The following is a 15023-nucleotide window of genomic DNA, read 5'->3' as shown; positions in this document are numbered from 1 at the left end:
TATTTATATCTTTTTTGTCTAATCAGTGAGTTGAACTGGCCAACTGGTATATTCAGAACTTCTGGATAAAGATCCATAAACTGTAGCGTCATTTAGTTGAGAGGAAACAGATGCAAAAAATAAAAAATAAAAAGGCAAGGAACATATTTTTCTTCTAAAATCCTTATCCTCCTATATACTTCTTATTGAGACAGAAAATATTTTTTTAAGGAATGCCGTCTCTACTTTAGCTTTCTGGACTTTTCTTTATGATAGTTCTGATACCCAGGAAAAATAATGACTAAGTGTGGAAATAGAAACTGATAAAATCCTTGGCAACTTTACAACTATAGTAAAGTCTAAAGAAAACTACTAAAGGATGGTAAATTCAAGGTAGAAAGGAGTAGCCTTTCATTAGGAGTCTGTAAACCTTTTCCTACCAAGACATACCTGGTGATATTTACATATACACACACTTCTCCATAAAAGAAGATAGAAAAGACCACAGATTATGTCCATCCTTACTTACTTGCTGCCACCCCATCTCTCCATTTCTCCCCTTATATTCATTCTTCATTCTTGTTGTTAAGGATGAACTATGCTTTCTCCCAGCAAAGACCAAGCACTCTGCAGTTGTATTAGATCCCATCACTACAAGGTATTGCTTAAGCAGATGCCTTCTTTCCACCAGGTTGACAATGTTTCTTTCTTTGCATCTCTTTCCCTTCACATACAGTTGTATTATTGTATCTCCTTTTGCTTAAAACCAATTAAATAAATACATCTTAATTTCTTTCTTCAGCTCTACTACCTGCATGTTATTTCTTCAGTCTTCAGGAAAATTCCCCAAAATGTTATCTATAGTGAATGTTTCTGGTTTTTCTCCTCCCATTTTTCTGTTGAAGGCACTCTGATCCATCACAGGGTTGATGGAATAACTCATACTGAATTAATAACAGTTCCTGATCCATAGCTAATAGTAAAAAAAGTGGCTATTTATTAATTTTTAATTTTTTTTAGATTTTTAATTTTTTATTAAAAAAAATATAGATGGAGTTTTGCTATGTTGCCCCAGTTGGTCTTGAACTCCTGGCCTCAAGCAATCCTCCTTCCTTGGCCTCCCAAAGTGTTGGGATTACAGGCATGAGCCACCATGCCTGGCCTATTATTTTTATATTTGCTATATAAATGTGACCTTACATAATACTGAATATATATAACTTTTAAGTTGTACTAGATAAAAAGAGATAAAAGAATCTTAGGTCTTAAAGAGATTTTTAAAGGTTAGCCCTCTGTTGTGGTACCAGTACCATGCTGTTTTGGTTACTGTAGCCTTGTAGTATAGTTTGAAGTCAGGTAGCGTGATGCCTCCAGCTTTGTTCTTTTGGTTTAGGATTGACTTGGCGATGCGGGCTCTTTTTTGGTTCCATATGAACTTTAAAGTAGTTTTTTGCAATTCTGTGAAGAAAGTCATTGGTAGCTTGATGGGGATGGCATTGAATCTATAAATTACTTTGGGCAGTATGGCCATTTTCACGATATTGATTCTTCCAAACCATGAGCATGGAATGTTCTTCCATTTGTTTGTATCCTCATTTATTTCATTGAGCAGTGGTTTGTAGTTCTCCTTGAAGAGGTCCTTCACATCCCTTGTAAGTTGGATTCCTAGGTATTTTATTCTCTTTGAAGCAATTGTGAATGGGAGTTCACTCATGATTTGGCTCTCTGTTTGTCTGTGATTGGTGTACAAGAATGCTTGTGATTTTTGTACATTGATTTTGTATCCTGAGACTTTGCTGAAGTTGCTAATCAGCTTAAGGAGCTTTTGGGCTGAGACGATGGGGTTTTCTAGATACACAATCATGTCATCTGCAAACAGGAACAGTTTGACTTCCTCTTTTCCTAATTGAATACCCTTTATTTCCTTCTCCTGCCTGATTGCCCTGGCCAGAACTTCCAGCACTATGTTGAATATGAGTGGTGAGAGAGGGCACCCCTGTCTTGTGCCAGTTTTCAAAGGGAATGCTTCCAGTTTTTGCCCATTCAGTATGATACTGGCTGTGGGTTTGTCATAGATAGCTCTTATTATTTTGAGATATGTCCCATCAATACCTAATTTATTGAGAGTTTTTAGTATGAAGGGTTGTTGAATTTTGTCAAAGGCCTTTTCTGCATCTATTGAGATAATCATGTGGTTTTTGTCTTTGGTTCTGTTTATGTGCTGGATTACATTTATTGACATAGATCAATGGAACAGAACAGAGCCCTCAGAAATAATGCCTCATATCTACAACTAACTGATCTTTGACAAACCTGAAAAAAACAAGCAATGGGGAAAGGATTCCCTATTTAATAAATGGTGCTGGGAAAACTGGCTAGCCATATGTAGAAAGCTGAAACTGGCTCCCTTCCTTACATCTTATACAAAAATTAATTCAAGATGGATTAAAGACTTACATGTTAGACCTAAAACCATAAAAACCCTAGAAGAAAACCTAGGCAATACCATTCAGGACATAGGCACGGGCAAGGACTTCATGTCTAAAACACCAAAAGCAATGGCAACAAAAGCCAAAATTGACAAATGGGATCTAATTAAACTAAAGAGCTTCTGCACAGCAAAAGAAACTACCATCAGAGTGAACAGGCAGCCTACAGAATGGGAGAAAATTTTTGCAACCTACTCATCTGACAAAGGGCTAATATCCAGAATCTACAATGAACTCAAACAAATTTACAAGAAAAAAACAAACCACCCCATCAAAAAGTGGGCAAAGGACATGAACAGACACTTCTCAAAAGAAGACATTTATGCAGCCAAAAAACACATGAAAAAATGCTCATCATCACTGGCCATCAGAGAAATGCAAATCAAAACCACAGTGAGATACCATCTCACACCAGTTAGAATGGCCATCATTAAAAAGTCAGGAAACAACAGGTGCTGGAGAGGATGTGGAGAAATAGGAACACTTTTACAGTGTTGGTGGGACTGTAAACTAGTTCAACCATTGTGGAAGTCAGTGTGCCGATTTATCAGGAATCTAGAACTAGAAATACCATTTGACCCAGCCATCCCATTACTGGGTATATACCCAAAGGACTATAAATCACGCTGCTATAAAGACACATGCACACGTATGTTTATTGCGGCACTATTCACAATAGCAAAGACTTGGTACCAACCCAAATGTCCAACAACAATAGACTGGATTAAGAAAATGTGGCACATATACACCATAGAATACTATGCAGCCATAAAAAATGATGAGTTCATGTCCTTTGTAGGGACATGGATGAAACTGGAAAACATCATTCTCAGCAAACTATCTCAAGGACAAAAACCCAAACACCACATGTTCTCACTCATAGGTGGGAATTGAACAATGAGAACTCATGGACACAGGAAGGGGAACTTCACACTCCAGGGACTGTTGTGGGGTGGGGGGAGGGGGGAGGGACAGCACTAGGAGATATACCTAATGCTAAATGACGAGTTAATGGGTGCAGCAAACCAACATGGCACATGGATACATATGTAACAAACCTGCACGTTGTGCACATGTACCCTAAAACCTAAAGTATAATAATAAAATACAATAAAATAAAAAAGTATTTTACTTTCATTCAACAGAATAATTAGAAATTTATGTGACATCAAGGACTTAATGAATTTCTAATTAACGCTTCTTCATAAGATCCTAATTGATACCTCTAAATTTAATAGTAGTGAATGAAAGATTTTAAAAAATTAAGAAATTGAAGTCATTTGTTACTAAGTCTATTGAGTCTTTACTACTAAATGTGAGAAATAGGCATACTTAAACTTTTCCCTGCCCGCCCCCCATCCTCATTTGCCTGTTGTTAATTATGTTATTTTTGAATGATTAGTGTTTTTTACATTTTCTTCTATTTTTAAATGATTTTAATCTCTGGTTCTTTTAACATGACCTCTGCATTTCTTTTCTGTTTCTTTCAGTAGCTTTAGGGTTAGGGTTTGGTTAGGGTTAGGTGGTTAGTTTAGGGTTAGGTATTATGTATATTTTTTTTTTTTTTTTTTTTTTTTTTTTTTTTTTTTTTTTTTTTTTTTTTTTTTTTTTTTTTTTTTTTTTTTTTTTTTTTTTTTTTTTTTTTTTTTTATTATATATATATATTATATAAAAAAAAAAAAAAAAAAAAAAAAAAAAAAAAAAAAAAAAATATATATATATATATATATATAATATAAAAAAAAAAAAAAAAAAAAAAAAAAAAAAAAAAAAAAAAAAAAAAAAAAAAAAAAAAAAAAAAAAAAAAAAAAAAAAAAAAAAAAAAAAAAAAAAAAAAAAAAAAAAAAAAAAAAATAATATATATATAATATACACAACAGTTTCTTTACCCACTCATTGTTTTATGAACACTTAGATTGGTTCCCTATCTTTGCAATTGTGAGTTACATTGTGATAAACATACACATGTAGGTGTCTTTTTGATACATGACCTATTTTCCTTTGGGTAGATACCCAGTAGTGGGACTGCTGGATCAAATGGTAGATGTACTTTAGGTCTTTGAGAAATCTCCGTACTATTTTCCGTAGAGGTTGTACCAGACCTCTCCATTTCTATATTCTTCTCTCCCTTGGCTGGATATCGTAATCCAGCTGATTTTTCAAAATGTTTTATGGGTACTGTGCTTTTTGAGTCCTTGCGTAGTTGGTGGTGTGTTTTGCTTTTACGCTTAAATGATTTGGCCAGGTATAAATTTTTATTTACACTTTCTTTCCCTTAGAATTTTGTAGTTGTGTGTGTCCCGATAAATAACGTTTTTCTTACCCCACTGAATTGGAAAATGAGACACAAATGTAGGAGACAAAAAGATGACAATTGTAATGTTAGTTTTATTACTGTTAAAAAAAAATACACCAAAAGGCATAGCTTAGATTTATATCCAAATGGGTTTTTTAATATATCACCTCAAAATTAAACTTATTTCCCAATTCAGCCTTTCCCACTATACTTACCACTGGTAGAATGTTGGTCAGAATGCACCTTTTTTATATGCAAAGCTTCAACAACAGAGAAAGGAAGAGACTGAGCCAATTATGCTCAGTTTCTTATTGAGATTCACTCATCACTCACTCCCCTTCACATGGGGAGAATTGAGTAGGAGGTAGGGAAAGAAGGCAAGAAAGTTACTTTAGCTGAAGTCCCTTCATATGAAAGGAAAATGGAGTGTCCCATCTACCATCAGACATTGCTTCAGCAACTGCTGGGTTTTAGTGTTATATTAGAGAATTATGAGACTAATCAGATTTTTATCCCACACTAGCTGACTTGCGTTTTCTTGGCTGTCCAAATGGTTTTTCCTTTATCTTTGAAGTTTAGTGACTTCTTTAGGATATGTCTCAGAGTTGAATGCTGTGTGTCAGTTTTTGTGTGTGTATGTATGTGTGTTAAAGTATGTTCCCTTTGAAAGAAAGGTTTTCTTCCACTGTATATTGAATGTTTTTCTGTTCCATTTGTTCTTTTCAGGAACATTATGCATATATCAGATATTTGTTGTTTTCCATGTCTAGTATCTTCTTGCACTTGGTGCTGGGCATAATGTGGGAGAGAGGGTGTCGTGGATGTGGAAGTCTGATTCTCTTGATATTTGCTTGGAGTTTTTTCACTTTGCTTCCAGTATCTTTGCATTTTACTTCATTTTGTATTATTTCCTCTTGCCTATTTCACATGTGTTACTGTGTTTTCACTCTCGTTTATTGTAACTTGTTTTTTCTAATATGGTCCTAATTTCTATAATATTTTTCCAGTGAGTATTCCAGTAATTATTTTGAGACAGTGGAAAACTGAGTATCCCTTTCTATTGTTTCTTTGGTGATCTATGTTTATCATTGCTTTTAGCTTATATTCCTTTCTTCCTCCTTCCTGCCACCCTCCCCAATGTCTATGTTAAGTCCATTGTTGCTTTGTTTCTGATGATTATTCATCATTGAAAAGTGCTAGGTATTCATTGAAGAATGGTGTAGCCATGGCTGAAGGGAGATACCTGAAGCAGTCTGCAGTTTAATTTAGGTTTGTTGTCTACAATAACCATTGACCAGTTTGTTACTTCTTTTTACCTTGGGAGCACATCTGTTCTCAAAATTTGTATCATTCGGAAGCTCAGTATGGCTCCCAGTAAAGCTATTTAAGCCATTTCAGTGTTGAATCCTAGCATTCTCAGTATTTTTCTTTTTCTTCATCTCACTTTACCTCCAGTAGTCTCTCCACACTTAGGGGCTAATTCTTAAACGACATAAATTCAATTCCTTATGATTTTCCTTCAGCTTTTCTTTTTTTTTTACATTTTGCAATGTTGAACATTCCCTGGCCTGTCCTAATCTGTAGATCTCAGCTGTAATCAAAGAATCCTTAGATAGCTTGTGCAAATTCTTACAATTGGTTTTAAAAGCAATTTACTTCTTCCTAATGATCTAAGGTGTCATCTATCTGGTTCCTTCTTCATTTTGACTTATCTACAGCAACTGGCATGCATGCTTCATAATCTCAAGTTTGAAGTTTTGTTTGATTCTTTATTTCTTTGAAGTTGACATTTTCTACTTTTGTTTGATTTTCTTTTCATTGGCATTCAAGAGAAGAGAGTAAGAAAATGATTTTATTCCACCATCACTAACTAGAAACCATTTTTCAAGTATTATATCTGCGAGGAACTCTTAGTTTATTTCATCACTTAAATAAAACTTAAGAGACTATTTTGTTTCTTGAGTCTATTAAAGCTAACTGGTAATGGCAATATCTTGTATTTCTGCTTGTATTTAAAAGAATAATAGGTTAAAGGGTTTCATAATTATAATAAAACCAAGTCATACATATTCCAGGAATTTGACCTATATTTTTTAGTATTCATAAAGGTACTACATACCCTTTTCTCGGTTATGAGTTCATTCTTTATATGAGACAGCTGCAGATTGTTACAGTATTATCCATTTCCTGTATACCTTCCCTTAATAGTCTTTGCATAGCACTGCAAATATTCTAAAGATTCATTAGATGCAGATTTCAAACAGGTATTATCTGTATTTTTTAAGCCAACATCTTTCTCATAGATTATTTTATTGCTTGCTACTATTATCAGATTAAAGAAATAACTGCATCTGTTTGCTAAAGGTACATGTAATTCTTTTCTGAATTGTTGAAAAACTAGAGTGAGGTAGTTTACACACACAGTACCTCTGGTTTTCTTGATCTTGTCCTCCGTAAAAGCAGGGATATAGACTGACTAACCAATGATGAGCTCTTACACTGCCGGTATTAAACGTTAGTTTGGAGTGAAATGTATGCCTTTCGGTTTGGGATTAAAATTTCTATTTTTTTATTGAAACATTTCAAACCTTTACATATAGATTCCTGCATGTGTTATATACAAGAAAATTGTTAGACAGTCTCACTCTCTAGAAGTTTAGTATTGATACATTAATATTATTTAAGGTGCAGTTCATACTCAAACTTTTATTGTTCCCCAAAATGTTGTTTATGTAAAGTTGATTTCCCCTGACTGAAACCAATCAGGGATCATGCTTTTCTGTTGGCTGTCTTGTCTCTTTAATAAAAAACAGCACCACTGGCTTTTTTTTTTTTAATGGCATTAACATTTCTTGGAGAGCCTCATAATCTGAATTTGTCTGAATTCATGTGATATTTTCTCATGATTAGCTTCAGGGTAAACATACTATTGGTAAGGTGATGTTGTGTACTTCCTATTACATCATATCAGGAAAACAACAAAATTATTTCAGTTTGTTTCATTGTTGCTGATGCTAAATTAGATCACTTCATTAAATTGGCATATGCCAGATTGCTCCTTGTAATACTATGCTCTCATCTTTGTAATTAGTAATTTATAGGTGCGTACTTTGAGACTATGTGATGAACATCTTGTTCTCGATAACTTTTTTTTTTTTTGAGATGGAATTTTGCTCTTGTTGCCCAGGCTGGAGTGCAATGGTACAATCTCAGCTCACCGCAACCTCCACCTCCTGGGTTCAAGCAATTCTCCTGCCTCAGCCTCCTGAGTAGCTAGAATTGCAGGCATGCGACAGCATGCCTGGCTAATTCTGTATTTTTAGCAGAGATGGGGTTTCTCCATGTTAGTCAAGCTGGTCTCGAATCCTGACTTCAGGTGATTTGCCCACCTTGGCCTCCCAAAGTGCTGGGATTACAGGCATGAGCGACCACGCCCGGCCAATAACATTTCACTTAGTGTTTCGGTATCCATCCTTACTCTTTCTCTTAATTAACTTTGCAACAAGTAGTTGCAAAATGGTGATATTTTTTCCAATTCTGTCATTCTTTCTGCATTTATTAGCTGATACTCTTTTGTAAAGAGCATTTCCATCCTTTTTAAACATTTGAGTTTCACTGTGTACTCATGAATTATTTTTTAATCATTGTTTTGTAATTCATTACCATCAGTATTATTTTGGATGGCCAAATTCTCTGAAATTTGTGTTGTGGAAGCCCCCTCCAGTCAACTTGATGTATCCTTTTGAAAAATTTCATTTGTCTTCAAATACTTTATTGCTCACTGGCACAATATCTACCACATTCACCTTGTATTTTCACTGCTCCAAATATGAAATCACTCTTTTTTCCACTGAATCCTGCTTTGTTTTTATTGGAGAATGGTCTTAGAAATCAAAATTTGGGTACTACGTATACTTATTACTATTGAGGAACCATTGTCTTTCTGACTTTCCAGTGGATAGAGTTGGGAAATACCTCTGATTCCTGTTACATATTTGTGTCTTTATTCTGTTTACACTGAGAACCTTATTTTGCTCCATTCCAAAATATACCTAAACTAATTTCAGGATTACTACTTCAATACCACATCCAGCAAAAATCTGTTTAATAAAGTTCAGTATTTCTTTGTAATTTTTTGTGCATAAATGTATCTCACTAAAGTCAGCGTTCTATAAGTAAAAATTCTGTGAATTAAAATCGTTTTCCTCGTGTGTGGTTATATTGTCAATTTGATATACAGTTAGTTTTATTTGTTTCAGTATTTGTTTATATTCAGTTTTTTTTTTATGAAAGGGGGGCACAACACACACATACTTTATTTGTTTTGGTATGTGTTTATATTCAGTTTTAGGGTTTTTTTTTTTTAAGAAAGGGGATACAACACACACATACACACACATGTGCATACACAGGATAAATGGGAAATTAGTGAAGATAGTTTCCTACAAGGGGCATGAGAGCAGTAGGAAACAGAGGAAGACTCACCTCCATCCCCGTACCTTTCACCTGTTCATTTCCCACCATTCTCACACCTCTCATAGGAAACCATTTTCATCAATTTCCATTTTATCCTTCCTGGGTATGTGTCGCTTCCCTTTTTTTCTTAAGCATAAAAGGTTAAGATTCTTACTCATAATAAATTATTTCCTAAAGAAGGAACTTCTCATTTTTTAGCTTGTGTATGGTTTTCATAACAACATATATATATATTTGCCTTTGGAAAACTTTATTTTTCATTGTCTTTCTCACTCATAACCAGGGGGACCTGGACGATCTACCATGCCAACCCCAGGAAATACTGCAGCTTTGCGTGCTTCACTCTGGACCAATATGGAGAAACTTATGGATCATATTTATGCTATTTGTGGACAGGTAAATATTTGAAGGAGTGGAAAAAACATTAATATGGATTAACTCCTGGTTATTCCAAGTTGTGTGACCTTGGGCAGGTTTTTTAATCGATGAGCATTCAAAATACCTCCACTAGCTGATGGTAATGTACGTAAAGGTTGCCATTTCCTTTTTCTTGCTTTTTCTCTTGCCTAAGCTTTACATTTGTTTCATTTAAGGTACAACATCTACAAAAAGTATTGGCCAAGAAGAGAGATCCTGTTTCTCACATTTGTTTCATTGAAGAAATAGTTAAGGTATGTTTAATTGAAAATATTTTTATATCTTTCTTGTACAAAACAGGAATATATGAGTCAGCATCATTTGTGTTACTACCTTATAGAGTGGCTACATATCAAATGGCAATAGAGAAGTGTATTTCTTGAGAACTATAAATGTTCCTTGCAATATAAATGTAATCATTACATTACAGGCGGTGGCTCACGCCTGTAATCCGAGCACTTTGGGAGGCCAACGTGGGTGGATCACGAGGTGAGGAGTTCAAGACCAGCCTGACCAATATGGTGAAACTCTGTCTCTAATAAAAATACAAAAATTAGCCAGGCGTGGTGTCATATGCCTGTAGTCCCAGCTACTTGGGAGGCTGAGGCAGGAGAATTGCTTCAAACCAGGAGGCAGAGGTTGCAGTGAGCTGAGATCACGCCACTGCACTCCAGCCTTGGCGACAGAGTGAAACTCTATCTCAAAAATAAATAAATAAATAAACTAAAATAAGTGTAATCGTGTTTGTTTATGGAGTAGCTGCTAGCAATAGTATTATTTATAGATTAATTTCTGTAATGTATATACTAATTTCTCATTTTCTGTCATATAAATGATAGCTTATAAGTGCTTTAAAATTTCCACTGGAGAATAAGGGAAAACTTTTGATAAATACGACATTTAAATAGAAGTCATTATAATGTGTTTACTGAAGGTCATTGATTTTTCCCGTAAAGTACTTTGCTATATTCATTTTCCATATTCTGAGATCTTTCTGTCATCCACCAATCTACTAGCCTCATGGGCCATAAGAATTCTTTCTATGCATAGGAATCCCTGATTCTACATTCTATTCATTATATTGATGTGTTTTTGATGATTCATAGGATAATGATTCTACTGATCATTAAATCCTAACCTCCAGTAGCCCAAAGAAAAAAGTTTCCTGAGTTTCCAGTGTTATGGTATAGATAATTTCCTTTGTAAGTCCACAATATTAAATATTTTGTATACTGTGTGGAAAGCCTCCAGGACTGTCCCTCAAGTTTGATGATTTATTAGGAGGATCGATAGGACCCAGTGTCACAGGATCCTTAGGGTGTCACTTCGCCAGCCAGAAACTCCTGTGACCAGTGGTGCCTTCTGCCTGAATATTGCTCATGCCCACTGGGCTCGTTCCGCCCACTTGGCCTAGCAGGCTGCACTTGGCTTGCACTACCGGCCCAGACCCCACAACTGACAAACACGAGCCAGGGACAGAGCAGCAAGTGGTATGTGATTGACAAGCTGGGGTCCGGCCACTGTGCACAGCCAGGCACACTGGCTACTGTGGCAGGGCAGGCAACTCCAGGTGTCAGCACAGGTGCTAGCTCCATGTGAGGCTGCAGCTGGATCAGATGTACTGCACACAGCTTATGCTGCAGGCACCCGCATCTAGATGAGGGGAATGTAGTGACACCTGGAAACTCAAGAGACACCAGGAACTGTAGAATCCCAAAGAAGGTGTCACAACCCTGGCTCGGGGTGCCCCTAGGTGTGGGGTCCCCAAAGGGCCACAGCTCTTCTCTCCTTCTTGTTGCCCAGAACATGGTGAGTAGTGGGGGCATGTTTCAGCCCTGTTTGTGTTACTGCTTTTCTAGTCCAGCCATTCAGTGGGTCCTGAGTTCTTGTCCCACATCCAAGAAGAATGAGGTATGTGGACAACTGGAAGGTGAGCAAGGCAGAGAGGAGCTTCACTGAGTGGCAGACCCGAAGTGGGTAGCTCCCTTCTGCAAGCAGGTCATCCCCACAAGTGTCCAGCTCTTAGTGGAGAGGTGACCTGCAGTGTTTAGCTCCCTTCCACAGGCAGATCATCCTGATGTCTGTGCAGCCCTCAGTGTAGAGGAGATCTGAAGTGGGTAGGTCCCATCCACAGGCTGGTCATCCCAACATCCATGCAGCCCTCAGCATAGAGGAGACCTGGAGTGGTTAGCTTATATCTGCGGGCAGGTCATCCTGTCATCTGCACAGCCGTCAGCATAGAGGAGACCTAGAGTGGTTAGCTTGTATCTGCTGGTAGGTCATCTTGTCACCTGTGCAGCCCTCAGTGGAGAGGAGACCCAGAGTGGGTAGGTCCTTCCACAGGAAGGTCATCTTGATGTATGTACAGTCCTCAGTAGAGAGGAGACCTGAAGTGGGTAGGTCCCATCTGCAAGCTAGTCATCCTGACATCTTCATAGCCCTCAGCAGAGAGGAGACCCAGAGTGCTTAGCTTGTATCTGCTGGCAGGTCATCCCGTCGTTTGTGCAGCCCTCAGTAGAGAGGAGACCCAGAGTGGGTAGCTCCTATCCACAGGCAGATAGTCCTGTCATCTGCCCGAGTCTGGCTGAGTTGGGGGTTTTTGTGGGCTTCAGAAGGGAGGAAGTGTGTGCTGATTGGTCTGTGGTTGGCAATGGGCAGGCCTGGAAAAAGCACCATAACTTCTCACTCCAGTCCGCAGAACTGGCAGTCCAGCCCCCAGGCTTCAGATCCCTGGCTTAAATGTAGGTCCTCACCACAGACTCACCCATTTCTGCCCAGGAGCCTTTCTGCCTCCTGCCACCATCAACCTGTCGTCCACAGCACTGAGGCTGTTCATGCCAAGGGGCACCTGCAAGCCCTCACTGAGCTGCCCTCAACACTCCCTCAGTCTTCCTCCCATGCTTGTTGGTGTCCAAAGTCTGGAGGGGGCCAAGGTGGCAGAGGGCTGGTGTGCTGCCCTGAGCATGCACACACCCGGCTGAGATGTGACAGCACCTGGGCTCAGCCTCAATTGTGCTGTGAAATCAAAGTAGGTGCTGGGAGCAGGGAGAGGCCAGGCGGTGGGAGCAGGCACTTTCAAGCCTGTGGAGGTAGGGGGCTTCCCAGGTCCCCAAGAACACAGGGATGCCTGGGTCCACAGCTGTGGCTGGGCAGCTGCAGCTACAGCCAGGAGGGCAGGGTCCCACCCCTCCAACTCAGAAGTGGGTGGGACTCTTGCCGGCTCTCCACTGCAGCCAGCCTCATGGCAGTGGCTGCTCCAGACAGGTCGCCCCTGCCATCGCCAGCATATAGTTGTACTCATGGCTATGATTTGTGGCAGTGAAAAGCTGCGTAGCAAAATCAGCAAAGGGAAAAAAAGATGCATGGGGCAAGGTCTAGAGGAGACCAGATGCAAGTTTCCAAGGAGTCCTCTCCCACTGGAGTTAGACATGACCCCCTTGATTCTTCCGGCAGCAAGTTATGACAGCATGCAAAAAGTGCTGTCTACTGGGAAAACTCAACTTGAGCTTGTGAGTCCAGAGTTTTATCAGAGGTTAGTTAATGCCTAAAGACATACCAAAATTCTAGACTCCCAGTAGAAAAGTAACTGTTCAGTATAAACCATATTGTCACAAACAGTTTAGGTACAGTGAACAACTCTTAACAGAGAATTATGAGGTCCTTCTCAAAATCTAAGTTCCTAGATGCTAGCCAAATACCAAACTTGCAATCAGGATTTTCTGACAATAGCTACTCAGACCTGTTATGTTAACTCTTTTGTGCACATATATTTATATCAGTACATAACTACTTACTTTACCCTGCTTTCTACTTGGCTTTCAATTGTGTGAAAGAAACAGTGAGATGCTTTTGTCAAGGTGTATAGTCACTCATGTTTTGCATTTATTGCTAGATGGGATAATTAATATTGGGCCTTCATATTTACAGACAAATAACTATACTTGCAGTGTTTTCATTCATTTGTTCTGATTTTGGCTGTCTTTCTACATAAATGAATCTATTTAGTCTTTATGTGCAGTGGCCTCATTTCGAGCTTTTATTATCGAATACTTTGCATATTGTTATTCCTTTTGAACAATTTAATATTCTACAAACAACATAAGAACAGTTATAATGAAACAACTGTACTCAGGAGAATCTAATGAAAATATCAAAAGTAAATAATACTGCTATTTAGGAGGCTTATGTTTGTAATATTATTACATTGGGTAGAGTTTCTACATAAAAACACATATAAATTCTTGATAACAGTAAATTATTAAGGTGAATGAACACTGGCAACTTGTGCAGGCCAGATTTTAAATGCGTATGAGTCCAGGCACAGTGGCTGATGCCTGTAATCCCAACAATTTGGGAGGCTATGGTGAGAGAATCTTTTGATGCCATGAGTTCAAAACTAGCTTGGGCAACATAGGGAGACCGCTCTCTACAAAAACTAAAACAATTAGCCAGGAATGGTAGTGTACACCTGTAGTTCCAGATATTCAGGAGACTGAAGCAGGAGGATTGCTTGAGCCTAGAAGTTCAAGGTTATAGTCAGTTAAGATTGCACCACTGTACTCTAGCCTGAGTAACAAAGCGAGACCCTTTCAGAAAGAAAGAGAGAGAGAGAGAAGGAGAGAAAGAGAGAAAGAAAATGCATATGAATCATTACTGATTAAAAAGAATTGTTAGGTATAGGGATATATGCTTTTCCTCTATTTCATGTACTTAAAAAACTTCTCATTAAAATAAAACCATTAAAGATTGCTGTTTCAGAGACTATTCTCACGCTGTTTAAGAATATATTCCTATGTCACACACAAATACCTATTTATATATAAATTTTAATGTAAATTACCAGTTTAGTTGAAATTTTTTTGAGGGCAATATTTATGAAAAAATTTAGTCTCTTGGAATTCAGTGTACTTATCTATAGAAAAGATCAGTCTTTAGTGAAAAGTCCAAAATGACGTTTCTCCCTCCATACTTGGGAATTCCAGAGCAAGAGAAAAGTTAAAAGAAAACTCAAAAGACAGCATATAAGGTCCTCAATATTTAGCACAATTTCTTTGAATAGTCTTTTTCTTCAAATACGTCTTTATTATAAAGCTATAAACAAATATTTTTGCTAAGGATGTTAACTACCAAGTAAGAACATTATTTTTCTAGTTAAGATAATTATCATTGGCAATAGAACCTTTATAAAAAGTTCAGGATTTTTAGAATGATTTGGGGACCCTAAATAATAACCCTTATATTCTTCAGGAAATTTCAAACTTGAGTAGATAATGATATATCTCTTGAGTCACTGAAGAGTGATATATGCACCAAGATCTCTTTTTGTAACCTCTTTTCAAGGTAAAGGTTATGAATAGAATGTTCTT

At 37.5% G+C, this 15023-nt stretch overlaps 1 protein-coding gene across 1 annotated transcript in view; it reads left to right on the top strand.

Annotated features, from left to right (window-relative positions):
- COG5 (component of oligomeric golgi complex 5) overlaps positions 1-15023 on the top strand; it is a 370238-nt gene that overhangs the window by 192020 nt on the left and 163195 nt on the right. The window contains exons 9-10 of the mRNA XM_003268142.3: positions 9524-9636; positions 9834-9911. Coding sequence (XP_003268190.2) covers positions 9524-9636; positions 9834-9911 — 191 coding nt within the window. The remainder of the gene's footprint in view (positions 1-9523; positions 9637-9833; positions 9912-15023) is intronic.

Source organism: Nomascus leucogenys, chromosome 13 (assembly GCF_006542625.1).
Source record: "Nomascus leucogenys isolate Asia chromosome 13, Asia_NLE_v1, whole genome shotgun sequence".
In the NCBI taxonomy this organism is placed as follows: domain Eukaryota; kingdom Metazoa; phylum Chordata; class Mammalia; order Primates; family Hylobatidae; genus Nomascus; species Nomascus leucogenys.
This window is presented reverse-complemented; position numbering and strand designations above follow the sequence as displayed.